This window comes from Muscardinus avellanarius (assembly GCF_963383645.1).
Source record: "Muscardinus avellanarius genome assembly, chromosome: 20".
Classification (NCBI taxonomy): domain Eukaryota; kingdom Metazoa; phylum Chordata; class Mammalia; order Rodentia; family Gliridae; genus Muscardinus; species Muscardinus avellanarius.
In genome coordinates, this window is record NC_137806.1 from 32,859,128 (window position 1) to 32,872,936 (window position 13,809).

At 48.5% G+C, this 13,809-nt stretch overlaps 1 protein-coding gene across 1 annotated transcript in view; it reads left to right on the forward strand.

Annotated features, from left to right (window-relative positions):
• Nucleotides 1-528: 528 nt before the first annotated feature.
• Nucleotides 529-13,809, forward strand: part of NID1 (nidogen 1) — a gene marked incomplete at its 3' end in the record, with an annotated part of 71,327 nt that continues 58,046 nt past the window's right edge. The window contains exon 1 of the mRNA XM_080717149.1: nucleotides 529-759. Coding sequence (XP_080573275.1) covers nucleotides 550-759 — 210 coding nt within the window. The 5' untranslated portion in view covers nucleotides 529-549. The remainder of the gene's footprint in view (nucleotides 760-13,809) is intronic.

Below are 13,809 nucleotides of genomic sequence, written 5' to 3' on the forward strand. Positions count from 1 at the left end.
CTGGGACCCTATTTCTGGCGGAAACTCCACATTAGGGAGCCCAGGATCATGCACTAAAAAAAAAAAAAAAAAAAAAAAAAAAAAAAAAAAAAAAGTTAGAAAAACAGACGCTGCCGACCCAGTCCTTTTTCATTTTTCTTTGCTAATTTCCAGCTCCTACCCAGCCTTCCCATTCCCACCTCCGGACTCCACCGAGCGGCACGGTCCGGAGTCCAGAGCGTTCCTAAGGCCCTGCTGTCCACTACTTGGGCAGTGTGCGCTTTGCTGGGTCCTGCTGGACGGCGTTTCGGGAGGACCCTGGAGTGGTGCTTCGGAACCTCCAGTATCAGCACCGGCCGCCGGGGCCCATCGCCCTCCCCCTCGCGGCCATTGGGTGGACCGGGCGGCCCTCCCCATCCAGCCCTCCCCTCTTCCCCGGGGTGGGAGCGCCGGGAGGCGGGGGCGCGGAGGGCCGGCCGAGGGGGTCCGGTTACATCGCCACCTCCTCCTGCTCCTTCTCCAGCCTCGGGTGGCCGAGCCTCCGGGTTTGCAGGACCGCAGCTCGGGACCATGTCGGCGGCGTGGACCTGGACGCGGGCGCTGCTGCTGCAGCTGCTGCTGGCGGGGCTGGGGGGCTGCCTGAGCCGCCATGGGCTCTTCCCCTTCGGCCCCGAGCAGGGCGACCTGGAGCTGGAGGCCGGCGACGACCTCGTGTCCCCCGCCCTGGAGCTGAACGAGGCGCTGCACTTCTACGACCGGTCGGGCATCACCTCGCTCTACGTGAGTCTTGGGGCGGGGAGGTGGGCGCGGGCAGGGTCGGGTCGGGGTCCCCCAAAGGCCCGGGGCGCCCGCCGAGCTGGACCGACTGGGCGTCGCGGGCGGGACTCGAACCCCGGGCCGCGGGGGCGCGGGGTCTGCGCGCTCGGCGTGTCCCGGCCGCCCCGGGTCTCCACCGCCCGTCGCTGGCCACCGAGGAGCAGGAGGGTTTGGATGGCCAGGTCTGCCCCGCTCCATGATGGCCCTGTCCGGACCCGGGACGCGAACCCCGGGCGGCCAGAGGTCGCTCCATCTCTCTTTGTCCCGTGCTTTGGGGACAGAACCGCAGGGGGAGGGCCGGAGCTGGGGCGCCCCCGAGGGTGCCGGCGGCTCGCGGTCAGCCCCCGGTCTCCGTGCGTGCGCACCCGGGTTTGTCTTGGCAGCGGTTCTGCTCGGGCTGGGCCTGGTCCAGAGTCCAGAGTCCAGCGCTGGGACCCAGGGCGCCCGGCGATCCGATGTCCTTAGCACGGCCCCGGGGCCCCAAAGGGAGCGGCCGGCGACCTTTCCCTCCCCGGCCCTCCCTCCGCGCCCCGCGGGCCCTGGGGGCGCTGTCCACTTGGCCTGGCCTCCTCCCGCCGGTCCTCCCAGCCCCCGCACCATGTGGGTTTCATATAGAGCTGTGCGCATTCCGGACGCCGGCTGCGGCCTGTTCAGCCGGAATGGCAGCGCGCTGTCCCGCCGGGGCCATCTGGTCCTGAACCTTGTCTGTGTCCTCAGAGAAGGGTCCTCTGTCCTGACCCGCTAAGGGCCCTCGCCCTTGCTGTAATGATTTTATTTGTATTTTTTGGTAGTACTGGGCATTGAACCCAGGGCCATCTCTACCTCGGAGCTACACCCCCAGCCCTACACCCCCAGCCCTATTTTATTTAATTTATTTTGAAACAGGGTCTCACTAAGTTGCTGAGGGTCTTAGCTAAGTTGCCAGAGGCTGGTGTTGAGCCTGCAGTCCTCCTATCTCAGCCTCCCAAGTACTGGGATAACAGGCACGGCGTCAACACATCCGGTTTGCTGAAATGTTTTAAAATGCATAAAATAAAGTCCACAGGATCACCAAAAGAAACTGCAAGTGTTGAAATGAGAATATATAATATATAATATATTGGTGGTACTGGGGTTCCTGGAAGCCCTTCTACCTCCAGGCTACACTCCCAGACCTATTTTTACTTTTTAAAATTTTTTTATTTGGAAACAGGGTCTCCTAAGCCAGCATGCGCAGCTGGCTTCAAACCTGCGCGATCCTCCTGTCTCTGCCTCCCAAGTGCGGGGATTACAAGCGTGCACCACCACGCCTGGCTCAAATATATTTTAAAAAACACTTTTTGTGGAGTACTATGGTGCTTGCTTTTAACCACATTAAATTGAAAGGTATAGCCCAGCATGGTAGCACATTCCTGTAATCCCAGTAGTTAGTTGAGAGGCTGAGACACAGGACAATCGTAGGTTCCAGGTCAACTTCAACAATTTACAGGGGTTCTTGTTTTATATTTATTTATTTATTTGTTTGTTTGTTTGTTTTTTGCTGGTACTGGGGTTCCTGGAAGCCCTTCTACCTCCGGGCTACACTCCCAGACCTATTTTTACATTTTCATTTTGGAAACAGGGTCTCCTAAGCCAGCGCGCGCGGCTGGCTTCGAACCTGCGCGATCCTCCTGTCTCTGCCTCCCAAGCGCAGGGATTACAAGCGTGCGCCACCACGCCCGGTGGGGTTCTTGTTTTAAAACAAGAAATAGCACTTGGGAGGCTGAGACTGGAGGATCGCACAGGTTTGAAGCCAGCCTCAGCTACTGAGTGAGGCTCTCTGCAACTTAGCGAGACCCTGTTTCCAAATAAAGTTATAAAATAGGTCTGGGAGTATAGCCCGGGGGTAGAAAGCCTCTGGGTCCCACGTCCAATACCACCAAAATAAATAAATAAATAAATAAATAAATAAATAAATAAATAAATAAATAAAGTAGGGCTGAGGGTGTAGCTCAGAGGTAGAATGCTTCTGGGTTCAATCCCCAGCAGCTCCACCACACACTCAAATGCAATTTTCTCATCTAATAGCAGAGCAGCTGGGACCGGCTGGTGGTGGCTGCTCCAGGCTGGCCTTGGCTGGCTGGGCCATTGGGTGATCCGGTTCTGCTCCACGCCTTTCATCCCCCATGGCCGATCTTCCTAATACGGTAGCCACCAGCCCTAGGGAGCTCTCTGAACACAGGGCCACTAAGCGATATGAACGTTTCAGCCTTTCAATTAGACTAGCCACATTCCAAGTGCCCAGCACCCTCCTGTGGCTACTGGCTGGACTACTGTGTTGGACTCTGCCAGCACCGCTAAGAACTCTGACGGTGCTGCATCCAAGGGCCAGCTTGGGCTTTTCCTTCTCGTGGGGATGTCCGAGGCACGGGAGGGAGAGTGTATTGCAAGACTGAAGGTTTGGGTCATGTCTGCTAGTATAAAGCAGGGCACGGGGCTAAGCCCAGAGTGAGCGGAGAGGCAGGTTTCCCCATCCACGGTAACAGGTAGGGTAACAGGAGAGGGGAGGAGCAAGTGCCAAAGGGTTCCATGCTACGTGGAGGGGAAGGAAAGGGCCAGAGGTGGGTGATTGGTGGGTTTCAACAATCCAGAGCTGGTCACCAGGCACACCCATCCTTAGCGAGGCAAGCTGGCAGCGGCCTGCAGGATGGTGGGGACAGACAGACAAGGGAGAGCTTGAAATCAGGACCAGTGCCTTAAGGTTCTGGTTTATCCCAGCGCATGGAGATGAGTCCCATCACGAGGGAAAAGAGAAGAAAAGAGGGTCTGAGGAGGTGACCTACAATAGAATTTCCGTGAGGTCACGTAGGGGGCATGAAGAAGGCAGAGGGTGGAGGGCAACCCACGAAAAGGCATTAGTCCAGGTTTGACTGTGGACCAGGAGTGGGGATGCCTGTACCCAGCAGATGTCTAGCAAGCAGCTGGACCAGGGAAAAACGGTGGGAGCCTGGGGACCCTGCTTCACAGGGGAGAGGGGGTGGGCAGACAATCGCGGAGTGTGTCTTCAGCCCTGGCAAATGATACCTGCGTCAATGATGCTCTGAGGAAGCAGTTCTCAAAGTGTGGTCCTGGGACCCCTGGGTGCCCTGGAGAGTTTTGCAAAGAACTCACAAGGTTGAATCTCCTTTTTCCTAGTTATACTAAGATGACATTTGCTTTTTATATCCTCCTGCCGTCACGCCGCGGAGCTCCCCAGAGGCCACAGGGTATTTGCATGGTCACGGAAGCCAGTGTGAGGGTCCGGCGGGCTTCCCTGGGGGCAGACCTCAGATCTGATGTGCAGAAATGTAAACCGGTGGTTTGGAAATGTAATTATTTTTAGTAGGAATCATGTTATTTAACCTGTCACCAGTTCCTGATTTATATGTGAACGTCTAGATGTTAGCTCTGATTTCTCCAGTGTTAATTGCAATAATCTATATAAACACGAGCCTTGGGGAATCTTCCAAAGGAAGTCAAGGGTCCTGAGAACAAACACTGAAGACCTGCTACTGTGACGGGAACTGCACACCTCAGCCTCAGTGTGTAGAAGTTCAGAGGAGGGACGAGGGCATCTCTGGGAAGCCTCCCGCTGGAGGGCAGGTGCCATCTTGGGTGGACTTCCTCCTGAGGGCCAGGGCTGGCGTCCTGTGTGACAAGGTCTGACCCACCCTATGGAATGAGCTTCTAGTTTTGCATGATAAATCAGCACCGTGGTGACAATAAAACCAGCTCTTCTTTGCCCCCACCCCCACCCCCTGGAAAGGAAGTCCACTTCCTTGGCCAATGAACCTGGAATTCCCCAATTGAGAATTTTTCAAAATAAGGTGTTTTTTTTTTTAATAAAAAACAAACATAAAAGCATTTTTTTGGTGTGTGTATGTGTGGTACTGGGGATTGAACTAGGAGCATCCTGTCTTCAAGCTACTCCTTCAGCCTTTTTTTTTTTTTTTTTTTCAGTACTGGGGATGGAACCCGGGGCATTCTACCTCTGAGCAACACCCCCAGCCCTATTTTTTGTTCTTTATTTTGAAACAGGGTCTCACTGAGTTGCAAAGGGTCTCACTAAGTGGTTGAGGCTGTCCACGAACCCAGATCCTCCCGTCTTAGCCTACCAAATGCTGGGATTACAAGCGTGCACCACCACGCCTGGCACCCTCAGCCATTTAAAATTTTTTCCTTTTTTGTTTTGAAACAAGGTCTTGCTTGTTTGCTAAGAGTCTCGCTACTCGCTGAGGCTGCCCTCAAACCTGCCATCCTCCAGTCTCAGCCTCCCGAGTACTGGGGTTACAGGTGGGGACCACCACGCCCTGCTCATTTCTTCCTTTGATTAGAGTTTTATCATCTCAGTTTACTATCTCATACTGATCTCAAGCCCTCTTTGAGTGTACAGATCAACAGAAGAACATGGTTTTAGTACATCATTTGTCTTTGACTTATGCAAATGGAGACACGAATTCATTGTATTTATTTATTTATTTATTTATTTATTTATTTTTGGTGGTACTGGGGTTCCTGGAAACCCATCTACCTCCGGGCTATACTCCCAGACCTATTTTATACTTTTTATTTGGAAACAGGGTCTCTCAAGCAAGCAAGGCTGGCTTCGAACCTGCCCGATCCTCCTGTCCCCGCCTCCCAAGCGCGGGGATTACAGGCGTGCGCCACCACGCCCGGCCTTCATTGTTATTACTTAATACATTCAGTTTGTTTGTGGAGATAAATACATCCTTCATGTCCTGGGAAAATAATAAGAGGTTATCCTCGGGAGTAAGATGATTGTATACCTCTCTCCTGACTCATCTCTCTGTCTCTCCTTCCACCTGGCTCCCTCACACACGTACACACACGTACACGCGCCGCTAGCTGTTCCTCCGTAGCACAGCCACACTTACTGGCACACAGGAGGTTTGTGGATTTACTGGCCAAGCCCAGGGCCCCCACCTGTGACTCTGCAGGCCGGCAAGTCCAGGGATGCCGGCCCAGAGGGAAAGGGGTGCTGAAGCCCAATCTACGCACCCTGCTCACCAGGGGCTGGGCTCACTCAGAGGAAAAGGCATCTGCTTATAACTTGCCTACAGTTGCTCAGCTGTCTAGAAGTGACCCTCATCGAATCACAGAATCCCAAATCCAGTTTTCATTTCCAAGGGGCTAAAATGTAACTTGTTATCATGTCGGCCAACTTACAGCTGAAGTCACGGTCATCTGGTCTCTCCGCCCGTTGTAAATTTAGTGTTTTGTTTACCAAATGAAGAGGTTTGACAAGGTTATTTTCAAGGCCAGTTTCATCTTAGATCATTAATATTTTTTGATTGAATGATCCATAGCTTAGTAAACGCACTTTTCCAGGACACTAGTTGATATTATTATTAATTTTAGATGATCATTTTATTTTTTATGCTTTTATTGGTGCAATATAGTCTCATAATGTAAATCATGTTGACAGTGACATAAATTACACACATCGTGATTACGATTGTGTGGTACTGGAGATTGAGCCCAGAGGCACTCTACCTCTGAGCTACACCCCCAACCCTATTTTATTTAGTTTTAAACAGGATCTCACTAAGTTGCTGAGGCTGGCCTTGAACCTGAGATCCTCTGTCTCGGCCTCCCACGTGCTGGGGTTCCAAGTGTGACCACCACGTCCGGCTGGTATTATTTTTGTGTTGTGTGAGATGCAGTCAGATGATAAGAGCCTTATTTCTTTGTTTTGGTTCTGGTCATTGAACCCAGGGGCATTCTACTTCTGAGCTACACCCTCGGCCTCTTCATTATTTTATTTATTGATTGGTATTGGGGATTGAACTCGGGGACATTCTACCTCTAAATTGTACTCCCAGCCATCTTTATTTTTTATTTTATTTATATTTTTGTTTATTTCGTGGTGCTGCGAACTTGGGGGCATTCTACCTCTGGGCTCCCTGGGCCTTTTGATCTTTTTATTTTTGAACCAGGGTGTTGCTAGGTGGCCGGGAGTCTCTCTAAATCACTGAGACTGGCCTTGAACCTGCAACCCTCCAGTCTCAGTCTCTAGGTGAGAGGTGGTGACGGAGATGTGGACAGAGGAAGCAGGAAGCCTTGATGCTATGGCATCTCGCTTGCCCAGGCAGGAGCCGTGACGGCTCTAGATTAGGAGATGGAGGGGCTTGGCAACCTTCACATGGCCGGTCCCAATTGGAACGTGAACTCAGCTCTGACTCCTGGTTCAGTGCTCTTTGTGCCATCCTGCGCTGAGTACTCCCTTCCCTTCCCTCTCCCTCCCTCTCTCCCTTCCTTCCTCCCTCCCTCCTTTCCTTCCTTACCTGTGCAGACCTCTAGGCCTGTGTGTTGGGGCCACAGTGAAATATGACATTGGACAGGACTTCTGCCTTTTTGGTGCTATTTCAAGACACTGCCCACTGCCCCAATACTTGGGGGGGGGGACCTTTGTCCCCAGCCCTAATCAGTTAGCAGATTTCTTAACTGTTTTGCCCTTAGGCAAAAAAAAAAAAAAATTGTTTGTGTGTGTGTAACACTTGGGATTGAACCCTGGAGCATTCTACCTCTGAGCGGCACCTGCAGCCCTATTATTTTTTATTTCTGAAACAGGTTCTTGGCAGGTTGACGAGAGTTTCACTAAACCTGGTATTCTCCTGTCCCAACCTCCCAAGTATTGGGATTACAGGTGTATGCTGCCACGCCGTGCTAATTTTCTTTTTTTTTTTTGTAAATGTTTTCAAAGACACACAAAGAGGGGAGAAAAGTAGTATCAGGACGCCCACAAACCCACTCTCCATTACTGTGTTAACAGTTGTTAACATTTTCCATGTTAATTTCCAATGTGGAGGGAGGCCTGGAGATTTTCCATATTTGTTTTATTAATTTCCCTTTACTGAAGTATCCAAAGTAAACTATAATCAAAACTGTTTTTTTCATCAAATATTTTATATCCCTTTGTTACCGTGCCAGGGCTCGGTCGGCTGGTAGCAGGGCAGAATCCAGTCTGTCTAGAAGAAGGTTGTGGTAGAGAAAGACCTTTGCGAAGTGGTGGACTAGGAGATCTCAGCGTGCGGTTCAGCATCCTGCCAGACCCCGTGAGGAAGCTGATGGAGGACTGGTTTATACGGGAGATGGGTGGTTGCAGACTAGTGGACATCTTCTCGCAGGTGGGAGTTTGTGACCAGGAGGTGCACATCAGATCTCCATTGCCCAATCACAGATGTTTTGGACTTCTGCAACCCTCAAGAGAAGCTGGTTATTTTGGTCCAAGATTATGATATCCTTGGGCTATGCTTGGTGCTAATTAGTTTGCTTACTTGGCGTGTCTGAGTTATTACACAATGCTCAAGGAAGAAAGAAAAGGGTCAGGCCAGATGCAGTGCGGCGCTGGGAATGCCGAGGGACCCAGAGCTCTGGCCTTAGTGCTCAGCTTCACGTCCCTAAAAAATAAGAACATTTCTCTGTGTAACCACTGTCCTGTTATCACACACAATTGGTAGTGATTCCCTATTACCAAAGGATGCTCAGACTGTACAATGTTTTCTACTATTCCCAAAGCTGCCTTATATCTAAAACCTCATTCAGCTAGCGATTTGGAAAAGGACTGTGTTTCATATTTGGTATATTTATACTTATTTAAGAATCGCTGCCTCTGGTCCTGGAGAACGTCCCACCTGTTGTATTCGACTGTTTCTTTGTCCTGTAGTTTAGGGCATTAGTCCACCCCTGCATTAACTCATAATCAGATAACTGAATCACACCTCAAAAATATTCAGGTTAAACGGAATAATTTTATTTTATTTTATTTATTTTATTTTTTATTTTTTTGGTGGTACCGGAGTTCCTGGAAGCCCTTCTACCTCCGGGATACACTCCCATGGGCTACACACCCAGACCTATTTTTTAATGTTTTTATGTGGAAACAGAGTCTCTTAAGCCAGCGAGGCTGACTCCGAACCAGCCTGATCCTCCTGTCTCCGCCTCCCAAGCGCGGGGATTACAAGCATGCACCACCGCGCCCGGCCGAATAATTTTATTTTAAAAGGCATAATCTTATTTGAAAATCAGTTTTGGGAATGGGTTTTAAAAGTCCTTGTAAAAATAGTGAGAAATGCAATGTGCTTGCCATCTCGTCCCCCCATAATTCCTGCACCAGAGATGAATCATTGTTCATGGCTTTAAAAATCCTCCCTCTAGAACAAACCTACCATTCGATCCAGCAATACCACTGCTGGGTATCTACCCAAAAGATAGGAAACCAAACTACCAAACTAATGCATGTGTATCTATGTTCATAGCTGCACAATTCACCATAGCCAAACTATGGAACCAGCCAAGATGTCCATCAACAGATGAATGGATTACGAAACCGTGGGATATGTACACCATGGAATTTTATTCAGCCATTAAAAAAAACTCAATTACATCCTTTTCAGGGAAATGGATGGAACTGGAGGACATTATGCTAAGTGAGATTAATCAGTCACAAAAAAATAAGAAAGCAGATGCTTTCCCTAATATGTGAGAGCTAGGGAGAAACGGGTCATAGGAGGAACTCTAGATGAAAAAGGAAATCCTATAGGGGAGCAAACAAGACAACCTAAAGGAGGAGAAAGGAAGGGGGAAGAAGGAAAATCTCTAAAACACACAATGTACTTAAACATATCGAAGTCAACCACTAAGCCAAGCAAGAGAAGGAGGGATGGGGAGGGAATGGGGCGGGATCGGGTAGGGGCTAAATCAGTGATGTGTACATGTCTGTACACACAAGTTTTTTACCCCAATATGATGTATGAATATAATGTACCAATAAAAAATTAAAAAACAATCCTCCCTCTAGAGCCGAGCATTCAGACATACATATGTTTACATCTTTCTTCCCCTCATTTTCACTCCTTGAGTTTTTTAAAATTAATTATTTTATTTTTGTAGTACTGGGGATGGAACCCAGGGTATTCTACCTCTGAGCTACACTCCCAGCCCTGTTTTTTAGTCTTTATTTTGAAACAGGGTCTCACTGGGTTGCAGAGGGCCTCACTAAGTAGTAGCGGAGGCTGTCCACGAACCGCAGTCCTCCTGTCTCAGGCTCCCAAATGCTGGGATTACAAGTGTGCGCCACCACGCTCGGCCGAGGTATATATTTTTTTAATAACAGCCTTATCGAGACATGTCTCCTACAGTAAAACTCACATTTTAGTGTACGAATTGGTGATTTTACTGTTTTCAGAGAATTGTGCAATAATCACCACTATCTAATTCTGAAATATTTTTATTAGCCCGAAAGCAAATCCCTTATCTAGCGGGCGTTTTCCATTCCCCCTCCCCAGCTCGTGGCAGCCTCTAGTCCTCCGGTCTCTACGGATTTGCCTGTTCTGGACATTTTGTATGAATGGACTGTGTAATCTTTAGTGGTTGGCTTCTTCCACTTAGCATATTATTTTCAAGATTTATGCATGGCATAGCATATACCAGAACTCCTTTTTTTCTTTCTTTCCTTTTTTTTTTGTTGCAGTACTGGGAATGGAACCCAGGGGCATTGTACCTCTGAATTACACCCCCAGCCCCCCCCCCTTTTTTTAGTCTTTTTATTTTTTGAAACAGGGTCTCAATGAATTTGAAGGGCCTCACTAAATAGCTGAGACTGCCCGCGAACCATGAACCATGATCCTCCATTCTCTGCCTCCCAAATGCTGGGATTACAAGTGTGCACCACCAGGCCCTTTCTTGTCTTATTTTATTGCAGTGCTGGGGATTAAACCTAGGGGTGCTCTACCACTGAGCCACATCCCCCGCCACTATTATTTTTTACTTTGAGACAGGATCTAAGTGTCCAGGCAGGCCTTGAACCTGTGGTCCTCCTGCCTCAATCTCCATTCTTCTATGACCAAATAATAATCTACTTATGGATTTCATATTTTCTTTGTCCGTTTCTAATGTAATGGACAATTAGTTTGCTTCTACTTTTTGACTTTTTAAAATAATGCTACCTAGAACATTCGTGTACAAGTTATGTGTGTGCAGGGGGCCTGGGGGACTGAGGATTAAACCCTGGAGCAATATCTCTGGGCCACACCTCCAGCCCTATTTTGTTTTCTGTTTTGAAGCAGGGTCTCACCAAGTTGCCAAGGGCCTCACTAAGTTGCTGAGGCTGGCTGTGAGCCCATGAGCCTCCTGTCTTAGCCTCCCAAGTACTGGGATACAAGCGTCTCCACACCCTCAGCTACATCGTGTGTTAGTTTTGATTCACAGCCATCCTAGCAAGTGTGAAATTGTATCTCATGGTTTTAATTTGATTTGTAGTTTCCTAATGGCCAATGATGTTGAACATCTTTTCATGTGCAATTTGTATATTGTCTTTGGAGAAATGTCTATTCAAATCCTTTTCTTTCTTTTTTTCTTTTCTTCCTCCTCCTCCTCCTCCTCCTCCTCCTCCTCCTCCTCCTCCTCCTCCTCCTCCTCCTTCTTCTTTTTCTTCTCCCTTCTCCTCCTCCTCTTACCTCCCCTCCTCCTTCTTTTGTGGTACTGGAAATTGAACCAAGAAGCATTCTACCTCTGAGCTCCATCCCCAGACCTATTTTTATTTTGAAACAGCATCTTGCTAGTCGATGCAGATCTCCCTACTTGCTGAGGCTGCCCTTGAACCTGCGATCCTCCCGTCTCAGCCTCCTCAGTACTGGGATTACAGATGTGCACCACCACGCTTTGCTGAAATCCTCTGGTTTTCAATTGGGTTGTTTGCCGTTTTATTGTTGAGTAGGTTGTACATTAAAAAAATGTGAGGGGTTCGTAGGAGATTGAACCCAGGGGCATTTTGCTTCTATATTGCTCCTTTTTATTTTCAAACAAGGGTCTCCCTAAGTTGCTGAGTTACTACGTCTCTAACTGGCCTGGAACCTGCAATCTTCCTGTTCCTGTCTCCCAAATACTGAGATTACAGATGTGTGCCACCCAAGCCTGGCTGGGTTATACATTTTTTTTTTAAACACAAGTACTTCATAAACAAAGCTATGTATTTCTGGTTGTGTAGCATCAGGAGGCAGCTGATGTCTGGTGATTGCTGATTGCTTCTCTAGCCAGGACCGAAAAAAAAAAAAAAAAAAAAAAAGATGAATGAGGGGCTCTGGAGAGGCAGCCGGATGCTGAGCAACACCTTGTTCCCAACACCAAGCTGCGGGCGGTACCTCGACCTTCTCAGCTCTTCTTGCACCCCAACATTTACCTCATGGTTCCAGTTCCTACTGATGCTCTCTGCCTCGATCGGTTATTAAGAGTTGCAAAATGAGAGTTTCTTTTCTTTTGGTATTTGTATGTCTGTTCCTTTCTTTCTGCGTTTATTAGCTGGCACAGTCTGTAAAGAGGATCTTTTTCCATCATGTATGGCTTTTGGGTTATACTACAACGTGATTTCTTCTGGAAGAACAGAAACAGAAAAGCATTAATGCTTAACTCTTTCCAGACAACTTCCAATGTTAGTGCAATGCTAGGCTCCCAGGAAAGTCCTGGTTTCCAAGTTGCTGAGGAGAAGCCCACCTCTCTCCAGAGATGGGGGCTTGGGCAAGCTTTCCTTCCCCCTGAGCTCCCTCCTACGGCGTAATAGTTAAATGTTTGTGTGTTGCCAAGCATGGTGGCGCACGCTTGTAATCCCAGGACTTGGGAGGCTGAGACAAGAGGATCGCAGGTTTAAGGACAGCCTCAATGCAAGGAGTAGACGCTCATCAGTGTAGCAAGACCCTGTTTCAAAGTAAAAATTTAACAAAAAATAGAGTTGGGGGTGTAACTTGAAGATTGAATGCGCCTGGGTTCAATACACACACATAAACACACACACACACACACACACACACACACACACACACACACACACACATATACACACGTACTGGAGATTAGACCCAGAGGTGCTCTACTGCTGAGCTACACCTCTAGCCCTTATTATTATTATTATTTTTTTCTTTTTCTTTGAGACAGAGTCTTGCTAAATGGCTCAGGCTAGTCTTGTACTTGGGATCCTCCTATCTCAGCCTCCCATGTGCCAGAGTTACAGGCAAGTACCACTGTGTTTAAGGACCACTTTGAAATGTGGGAAGGTCATCTCAGGTAGACATTGCCCTCAGAAGACATGGGTACCGATCCGAACACTCTCATCAGCTGGATTCAGTTAAAAGTGATGGCTTACTCTATGACCCGTAGGTTGCCCCATGGCTTAATTTAGAAATCCTTTTGTGTCTATTTCTAATTCAAGCCAGAGCTGTTTCTGTGGCTCTGTGGAGTAAATGAAAACCATGGCTAATTTGAGTGTTTGGTTTTTTTCCCCCTGTGCCAGAGATTGAATCCAGGGCCTTGCACACACTAGGCGAGCACTCTACCGCAAAACCATGTCCCCGTCGCCTTTTTGATTGTCTATTTTGAGACAGGGTCTTGCTAAGTTGCCCAGGCTGGCCTGAAAACCTGCGCTCCTCCTGCCTCTGTCTCCAGGGTTTACAGGTGCATGCGCCACTGCACGGGCTGGACTTAGAATTTTGTTGTTGCTTTTGGTAGATGGTCTTAGGCAAGTGATTTAAGTCAAACTCATTTTTATCTCAAAGGCAGACTGAAGAAGCTATTCACACCTACTTTCCTAGCAAGAGATGAGATAAGTGAAAATGCACTGTAGACGCAGAGTGTGTTGAATGGACCAGGCCCCAGGCCTGCCTCTGGGCTCTGGGCTGAAGTTACTCTCCAACCGGCTTGTGTCAATTTCCTGGACTTAACTTTCTTTTCTTAGGCCTTTCCAGCATTCCAGCTGTGCCTAGCTGCACAGTCACAAAGCCACCTCGTGCAAGCTCCAGGACTTGCCTTCCTTTTTCTGAAGGAAGCAGCCACGTCAGACCCAAAGAACGCTCCTTACAGATTCCGCAGACATGCGTTCAAAGCTTAGTTTTAATAAAACACTTGGTAGCTGTGTGAACCTTGAAATAAATGTGGCCTTGTATTTCCTAGTGTGTTTCACATATATGAAAAGAGGAATGGTAGTGTTAAGCGCCTTTTATATTAAAC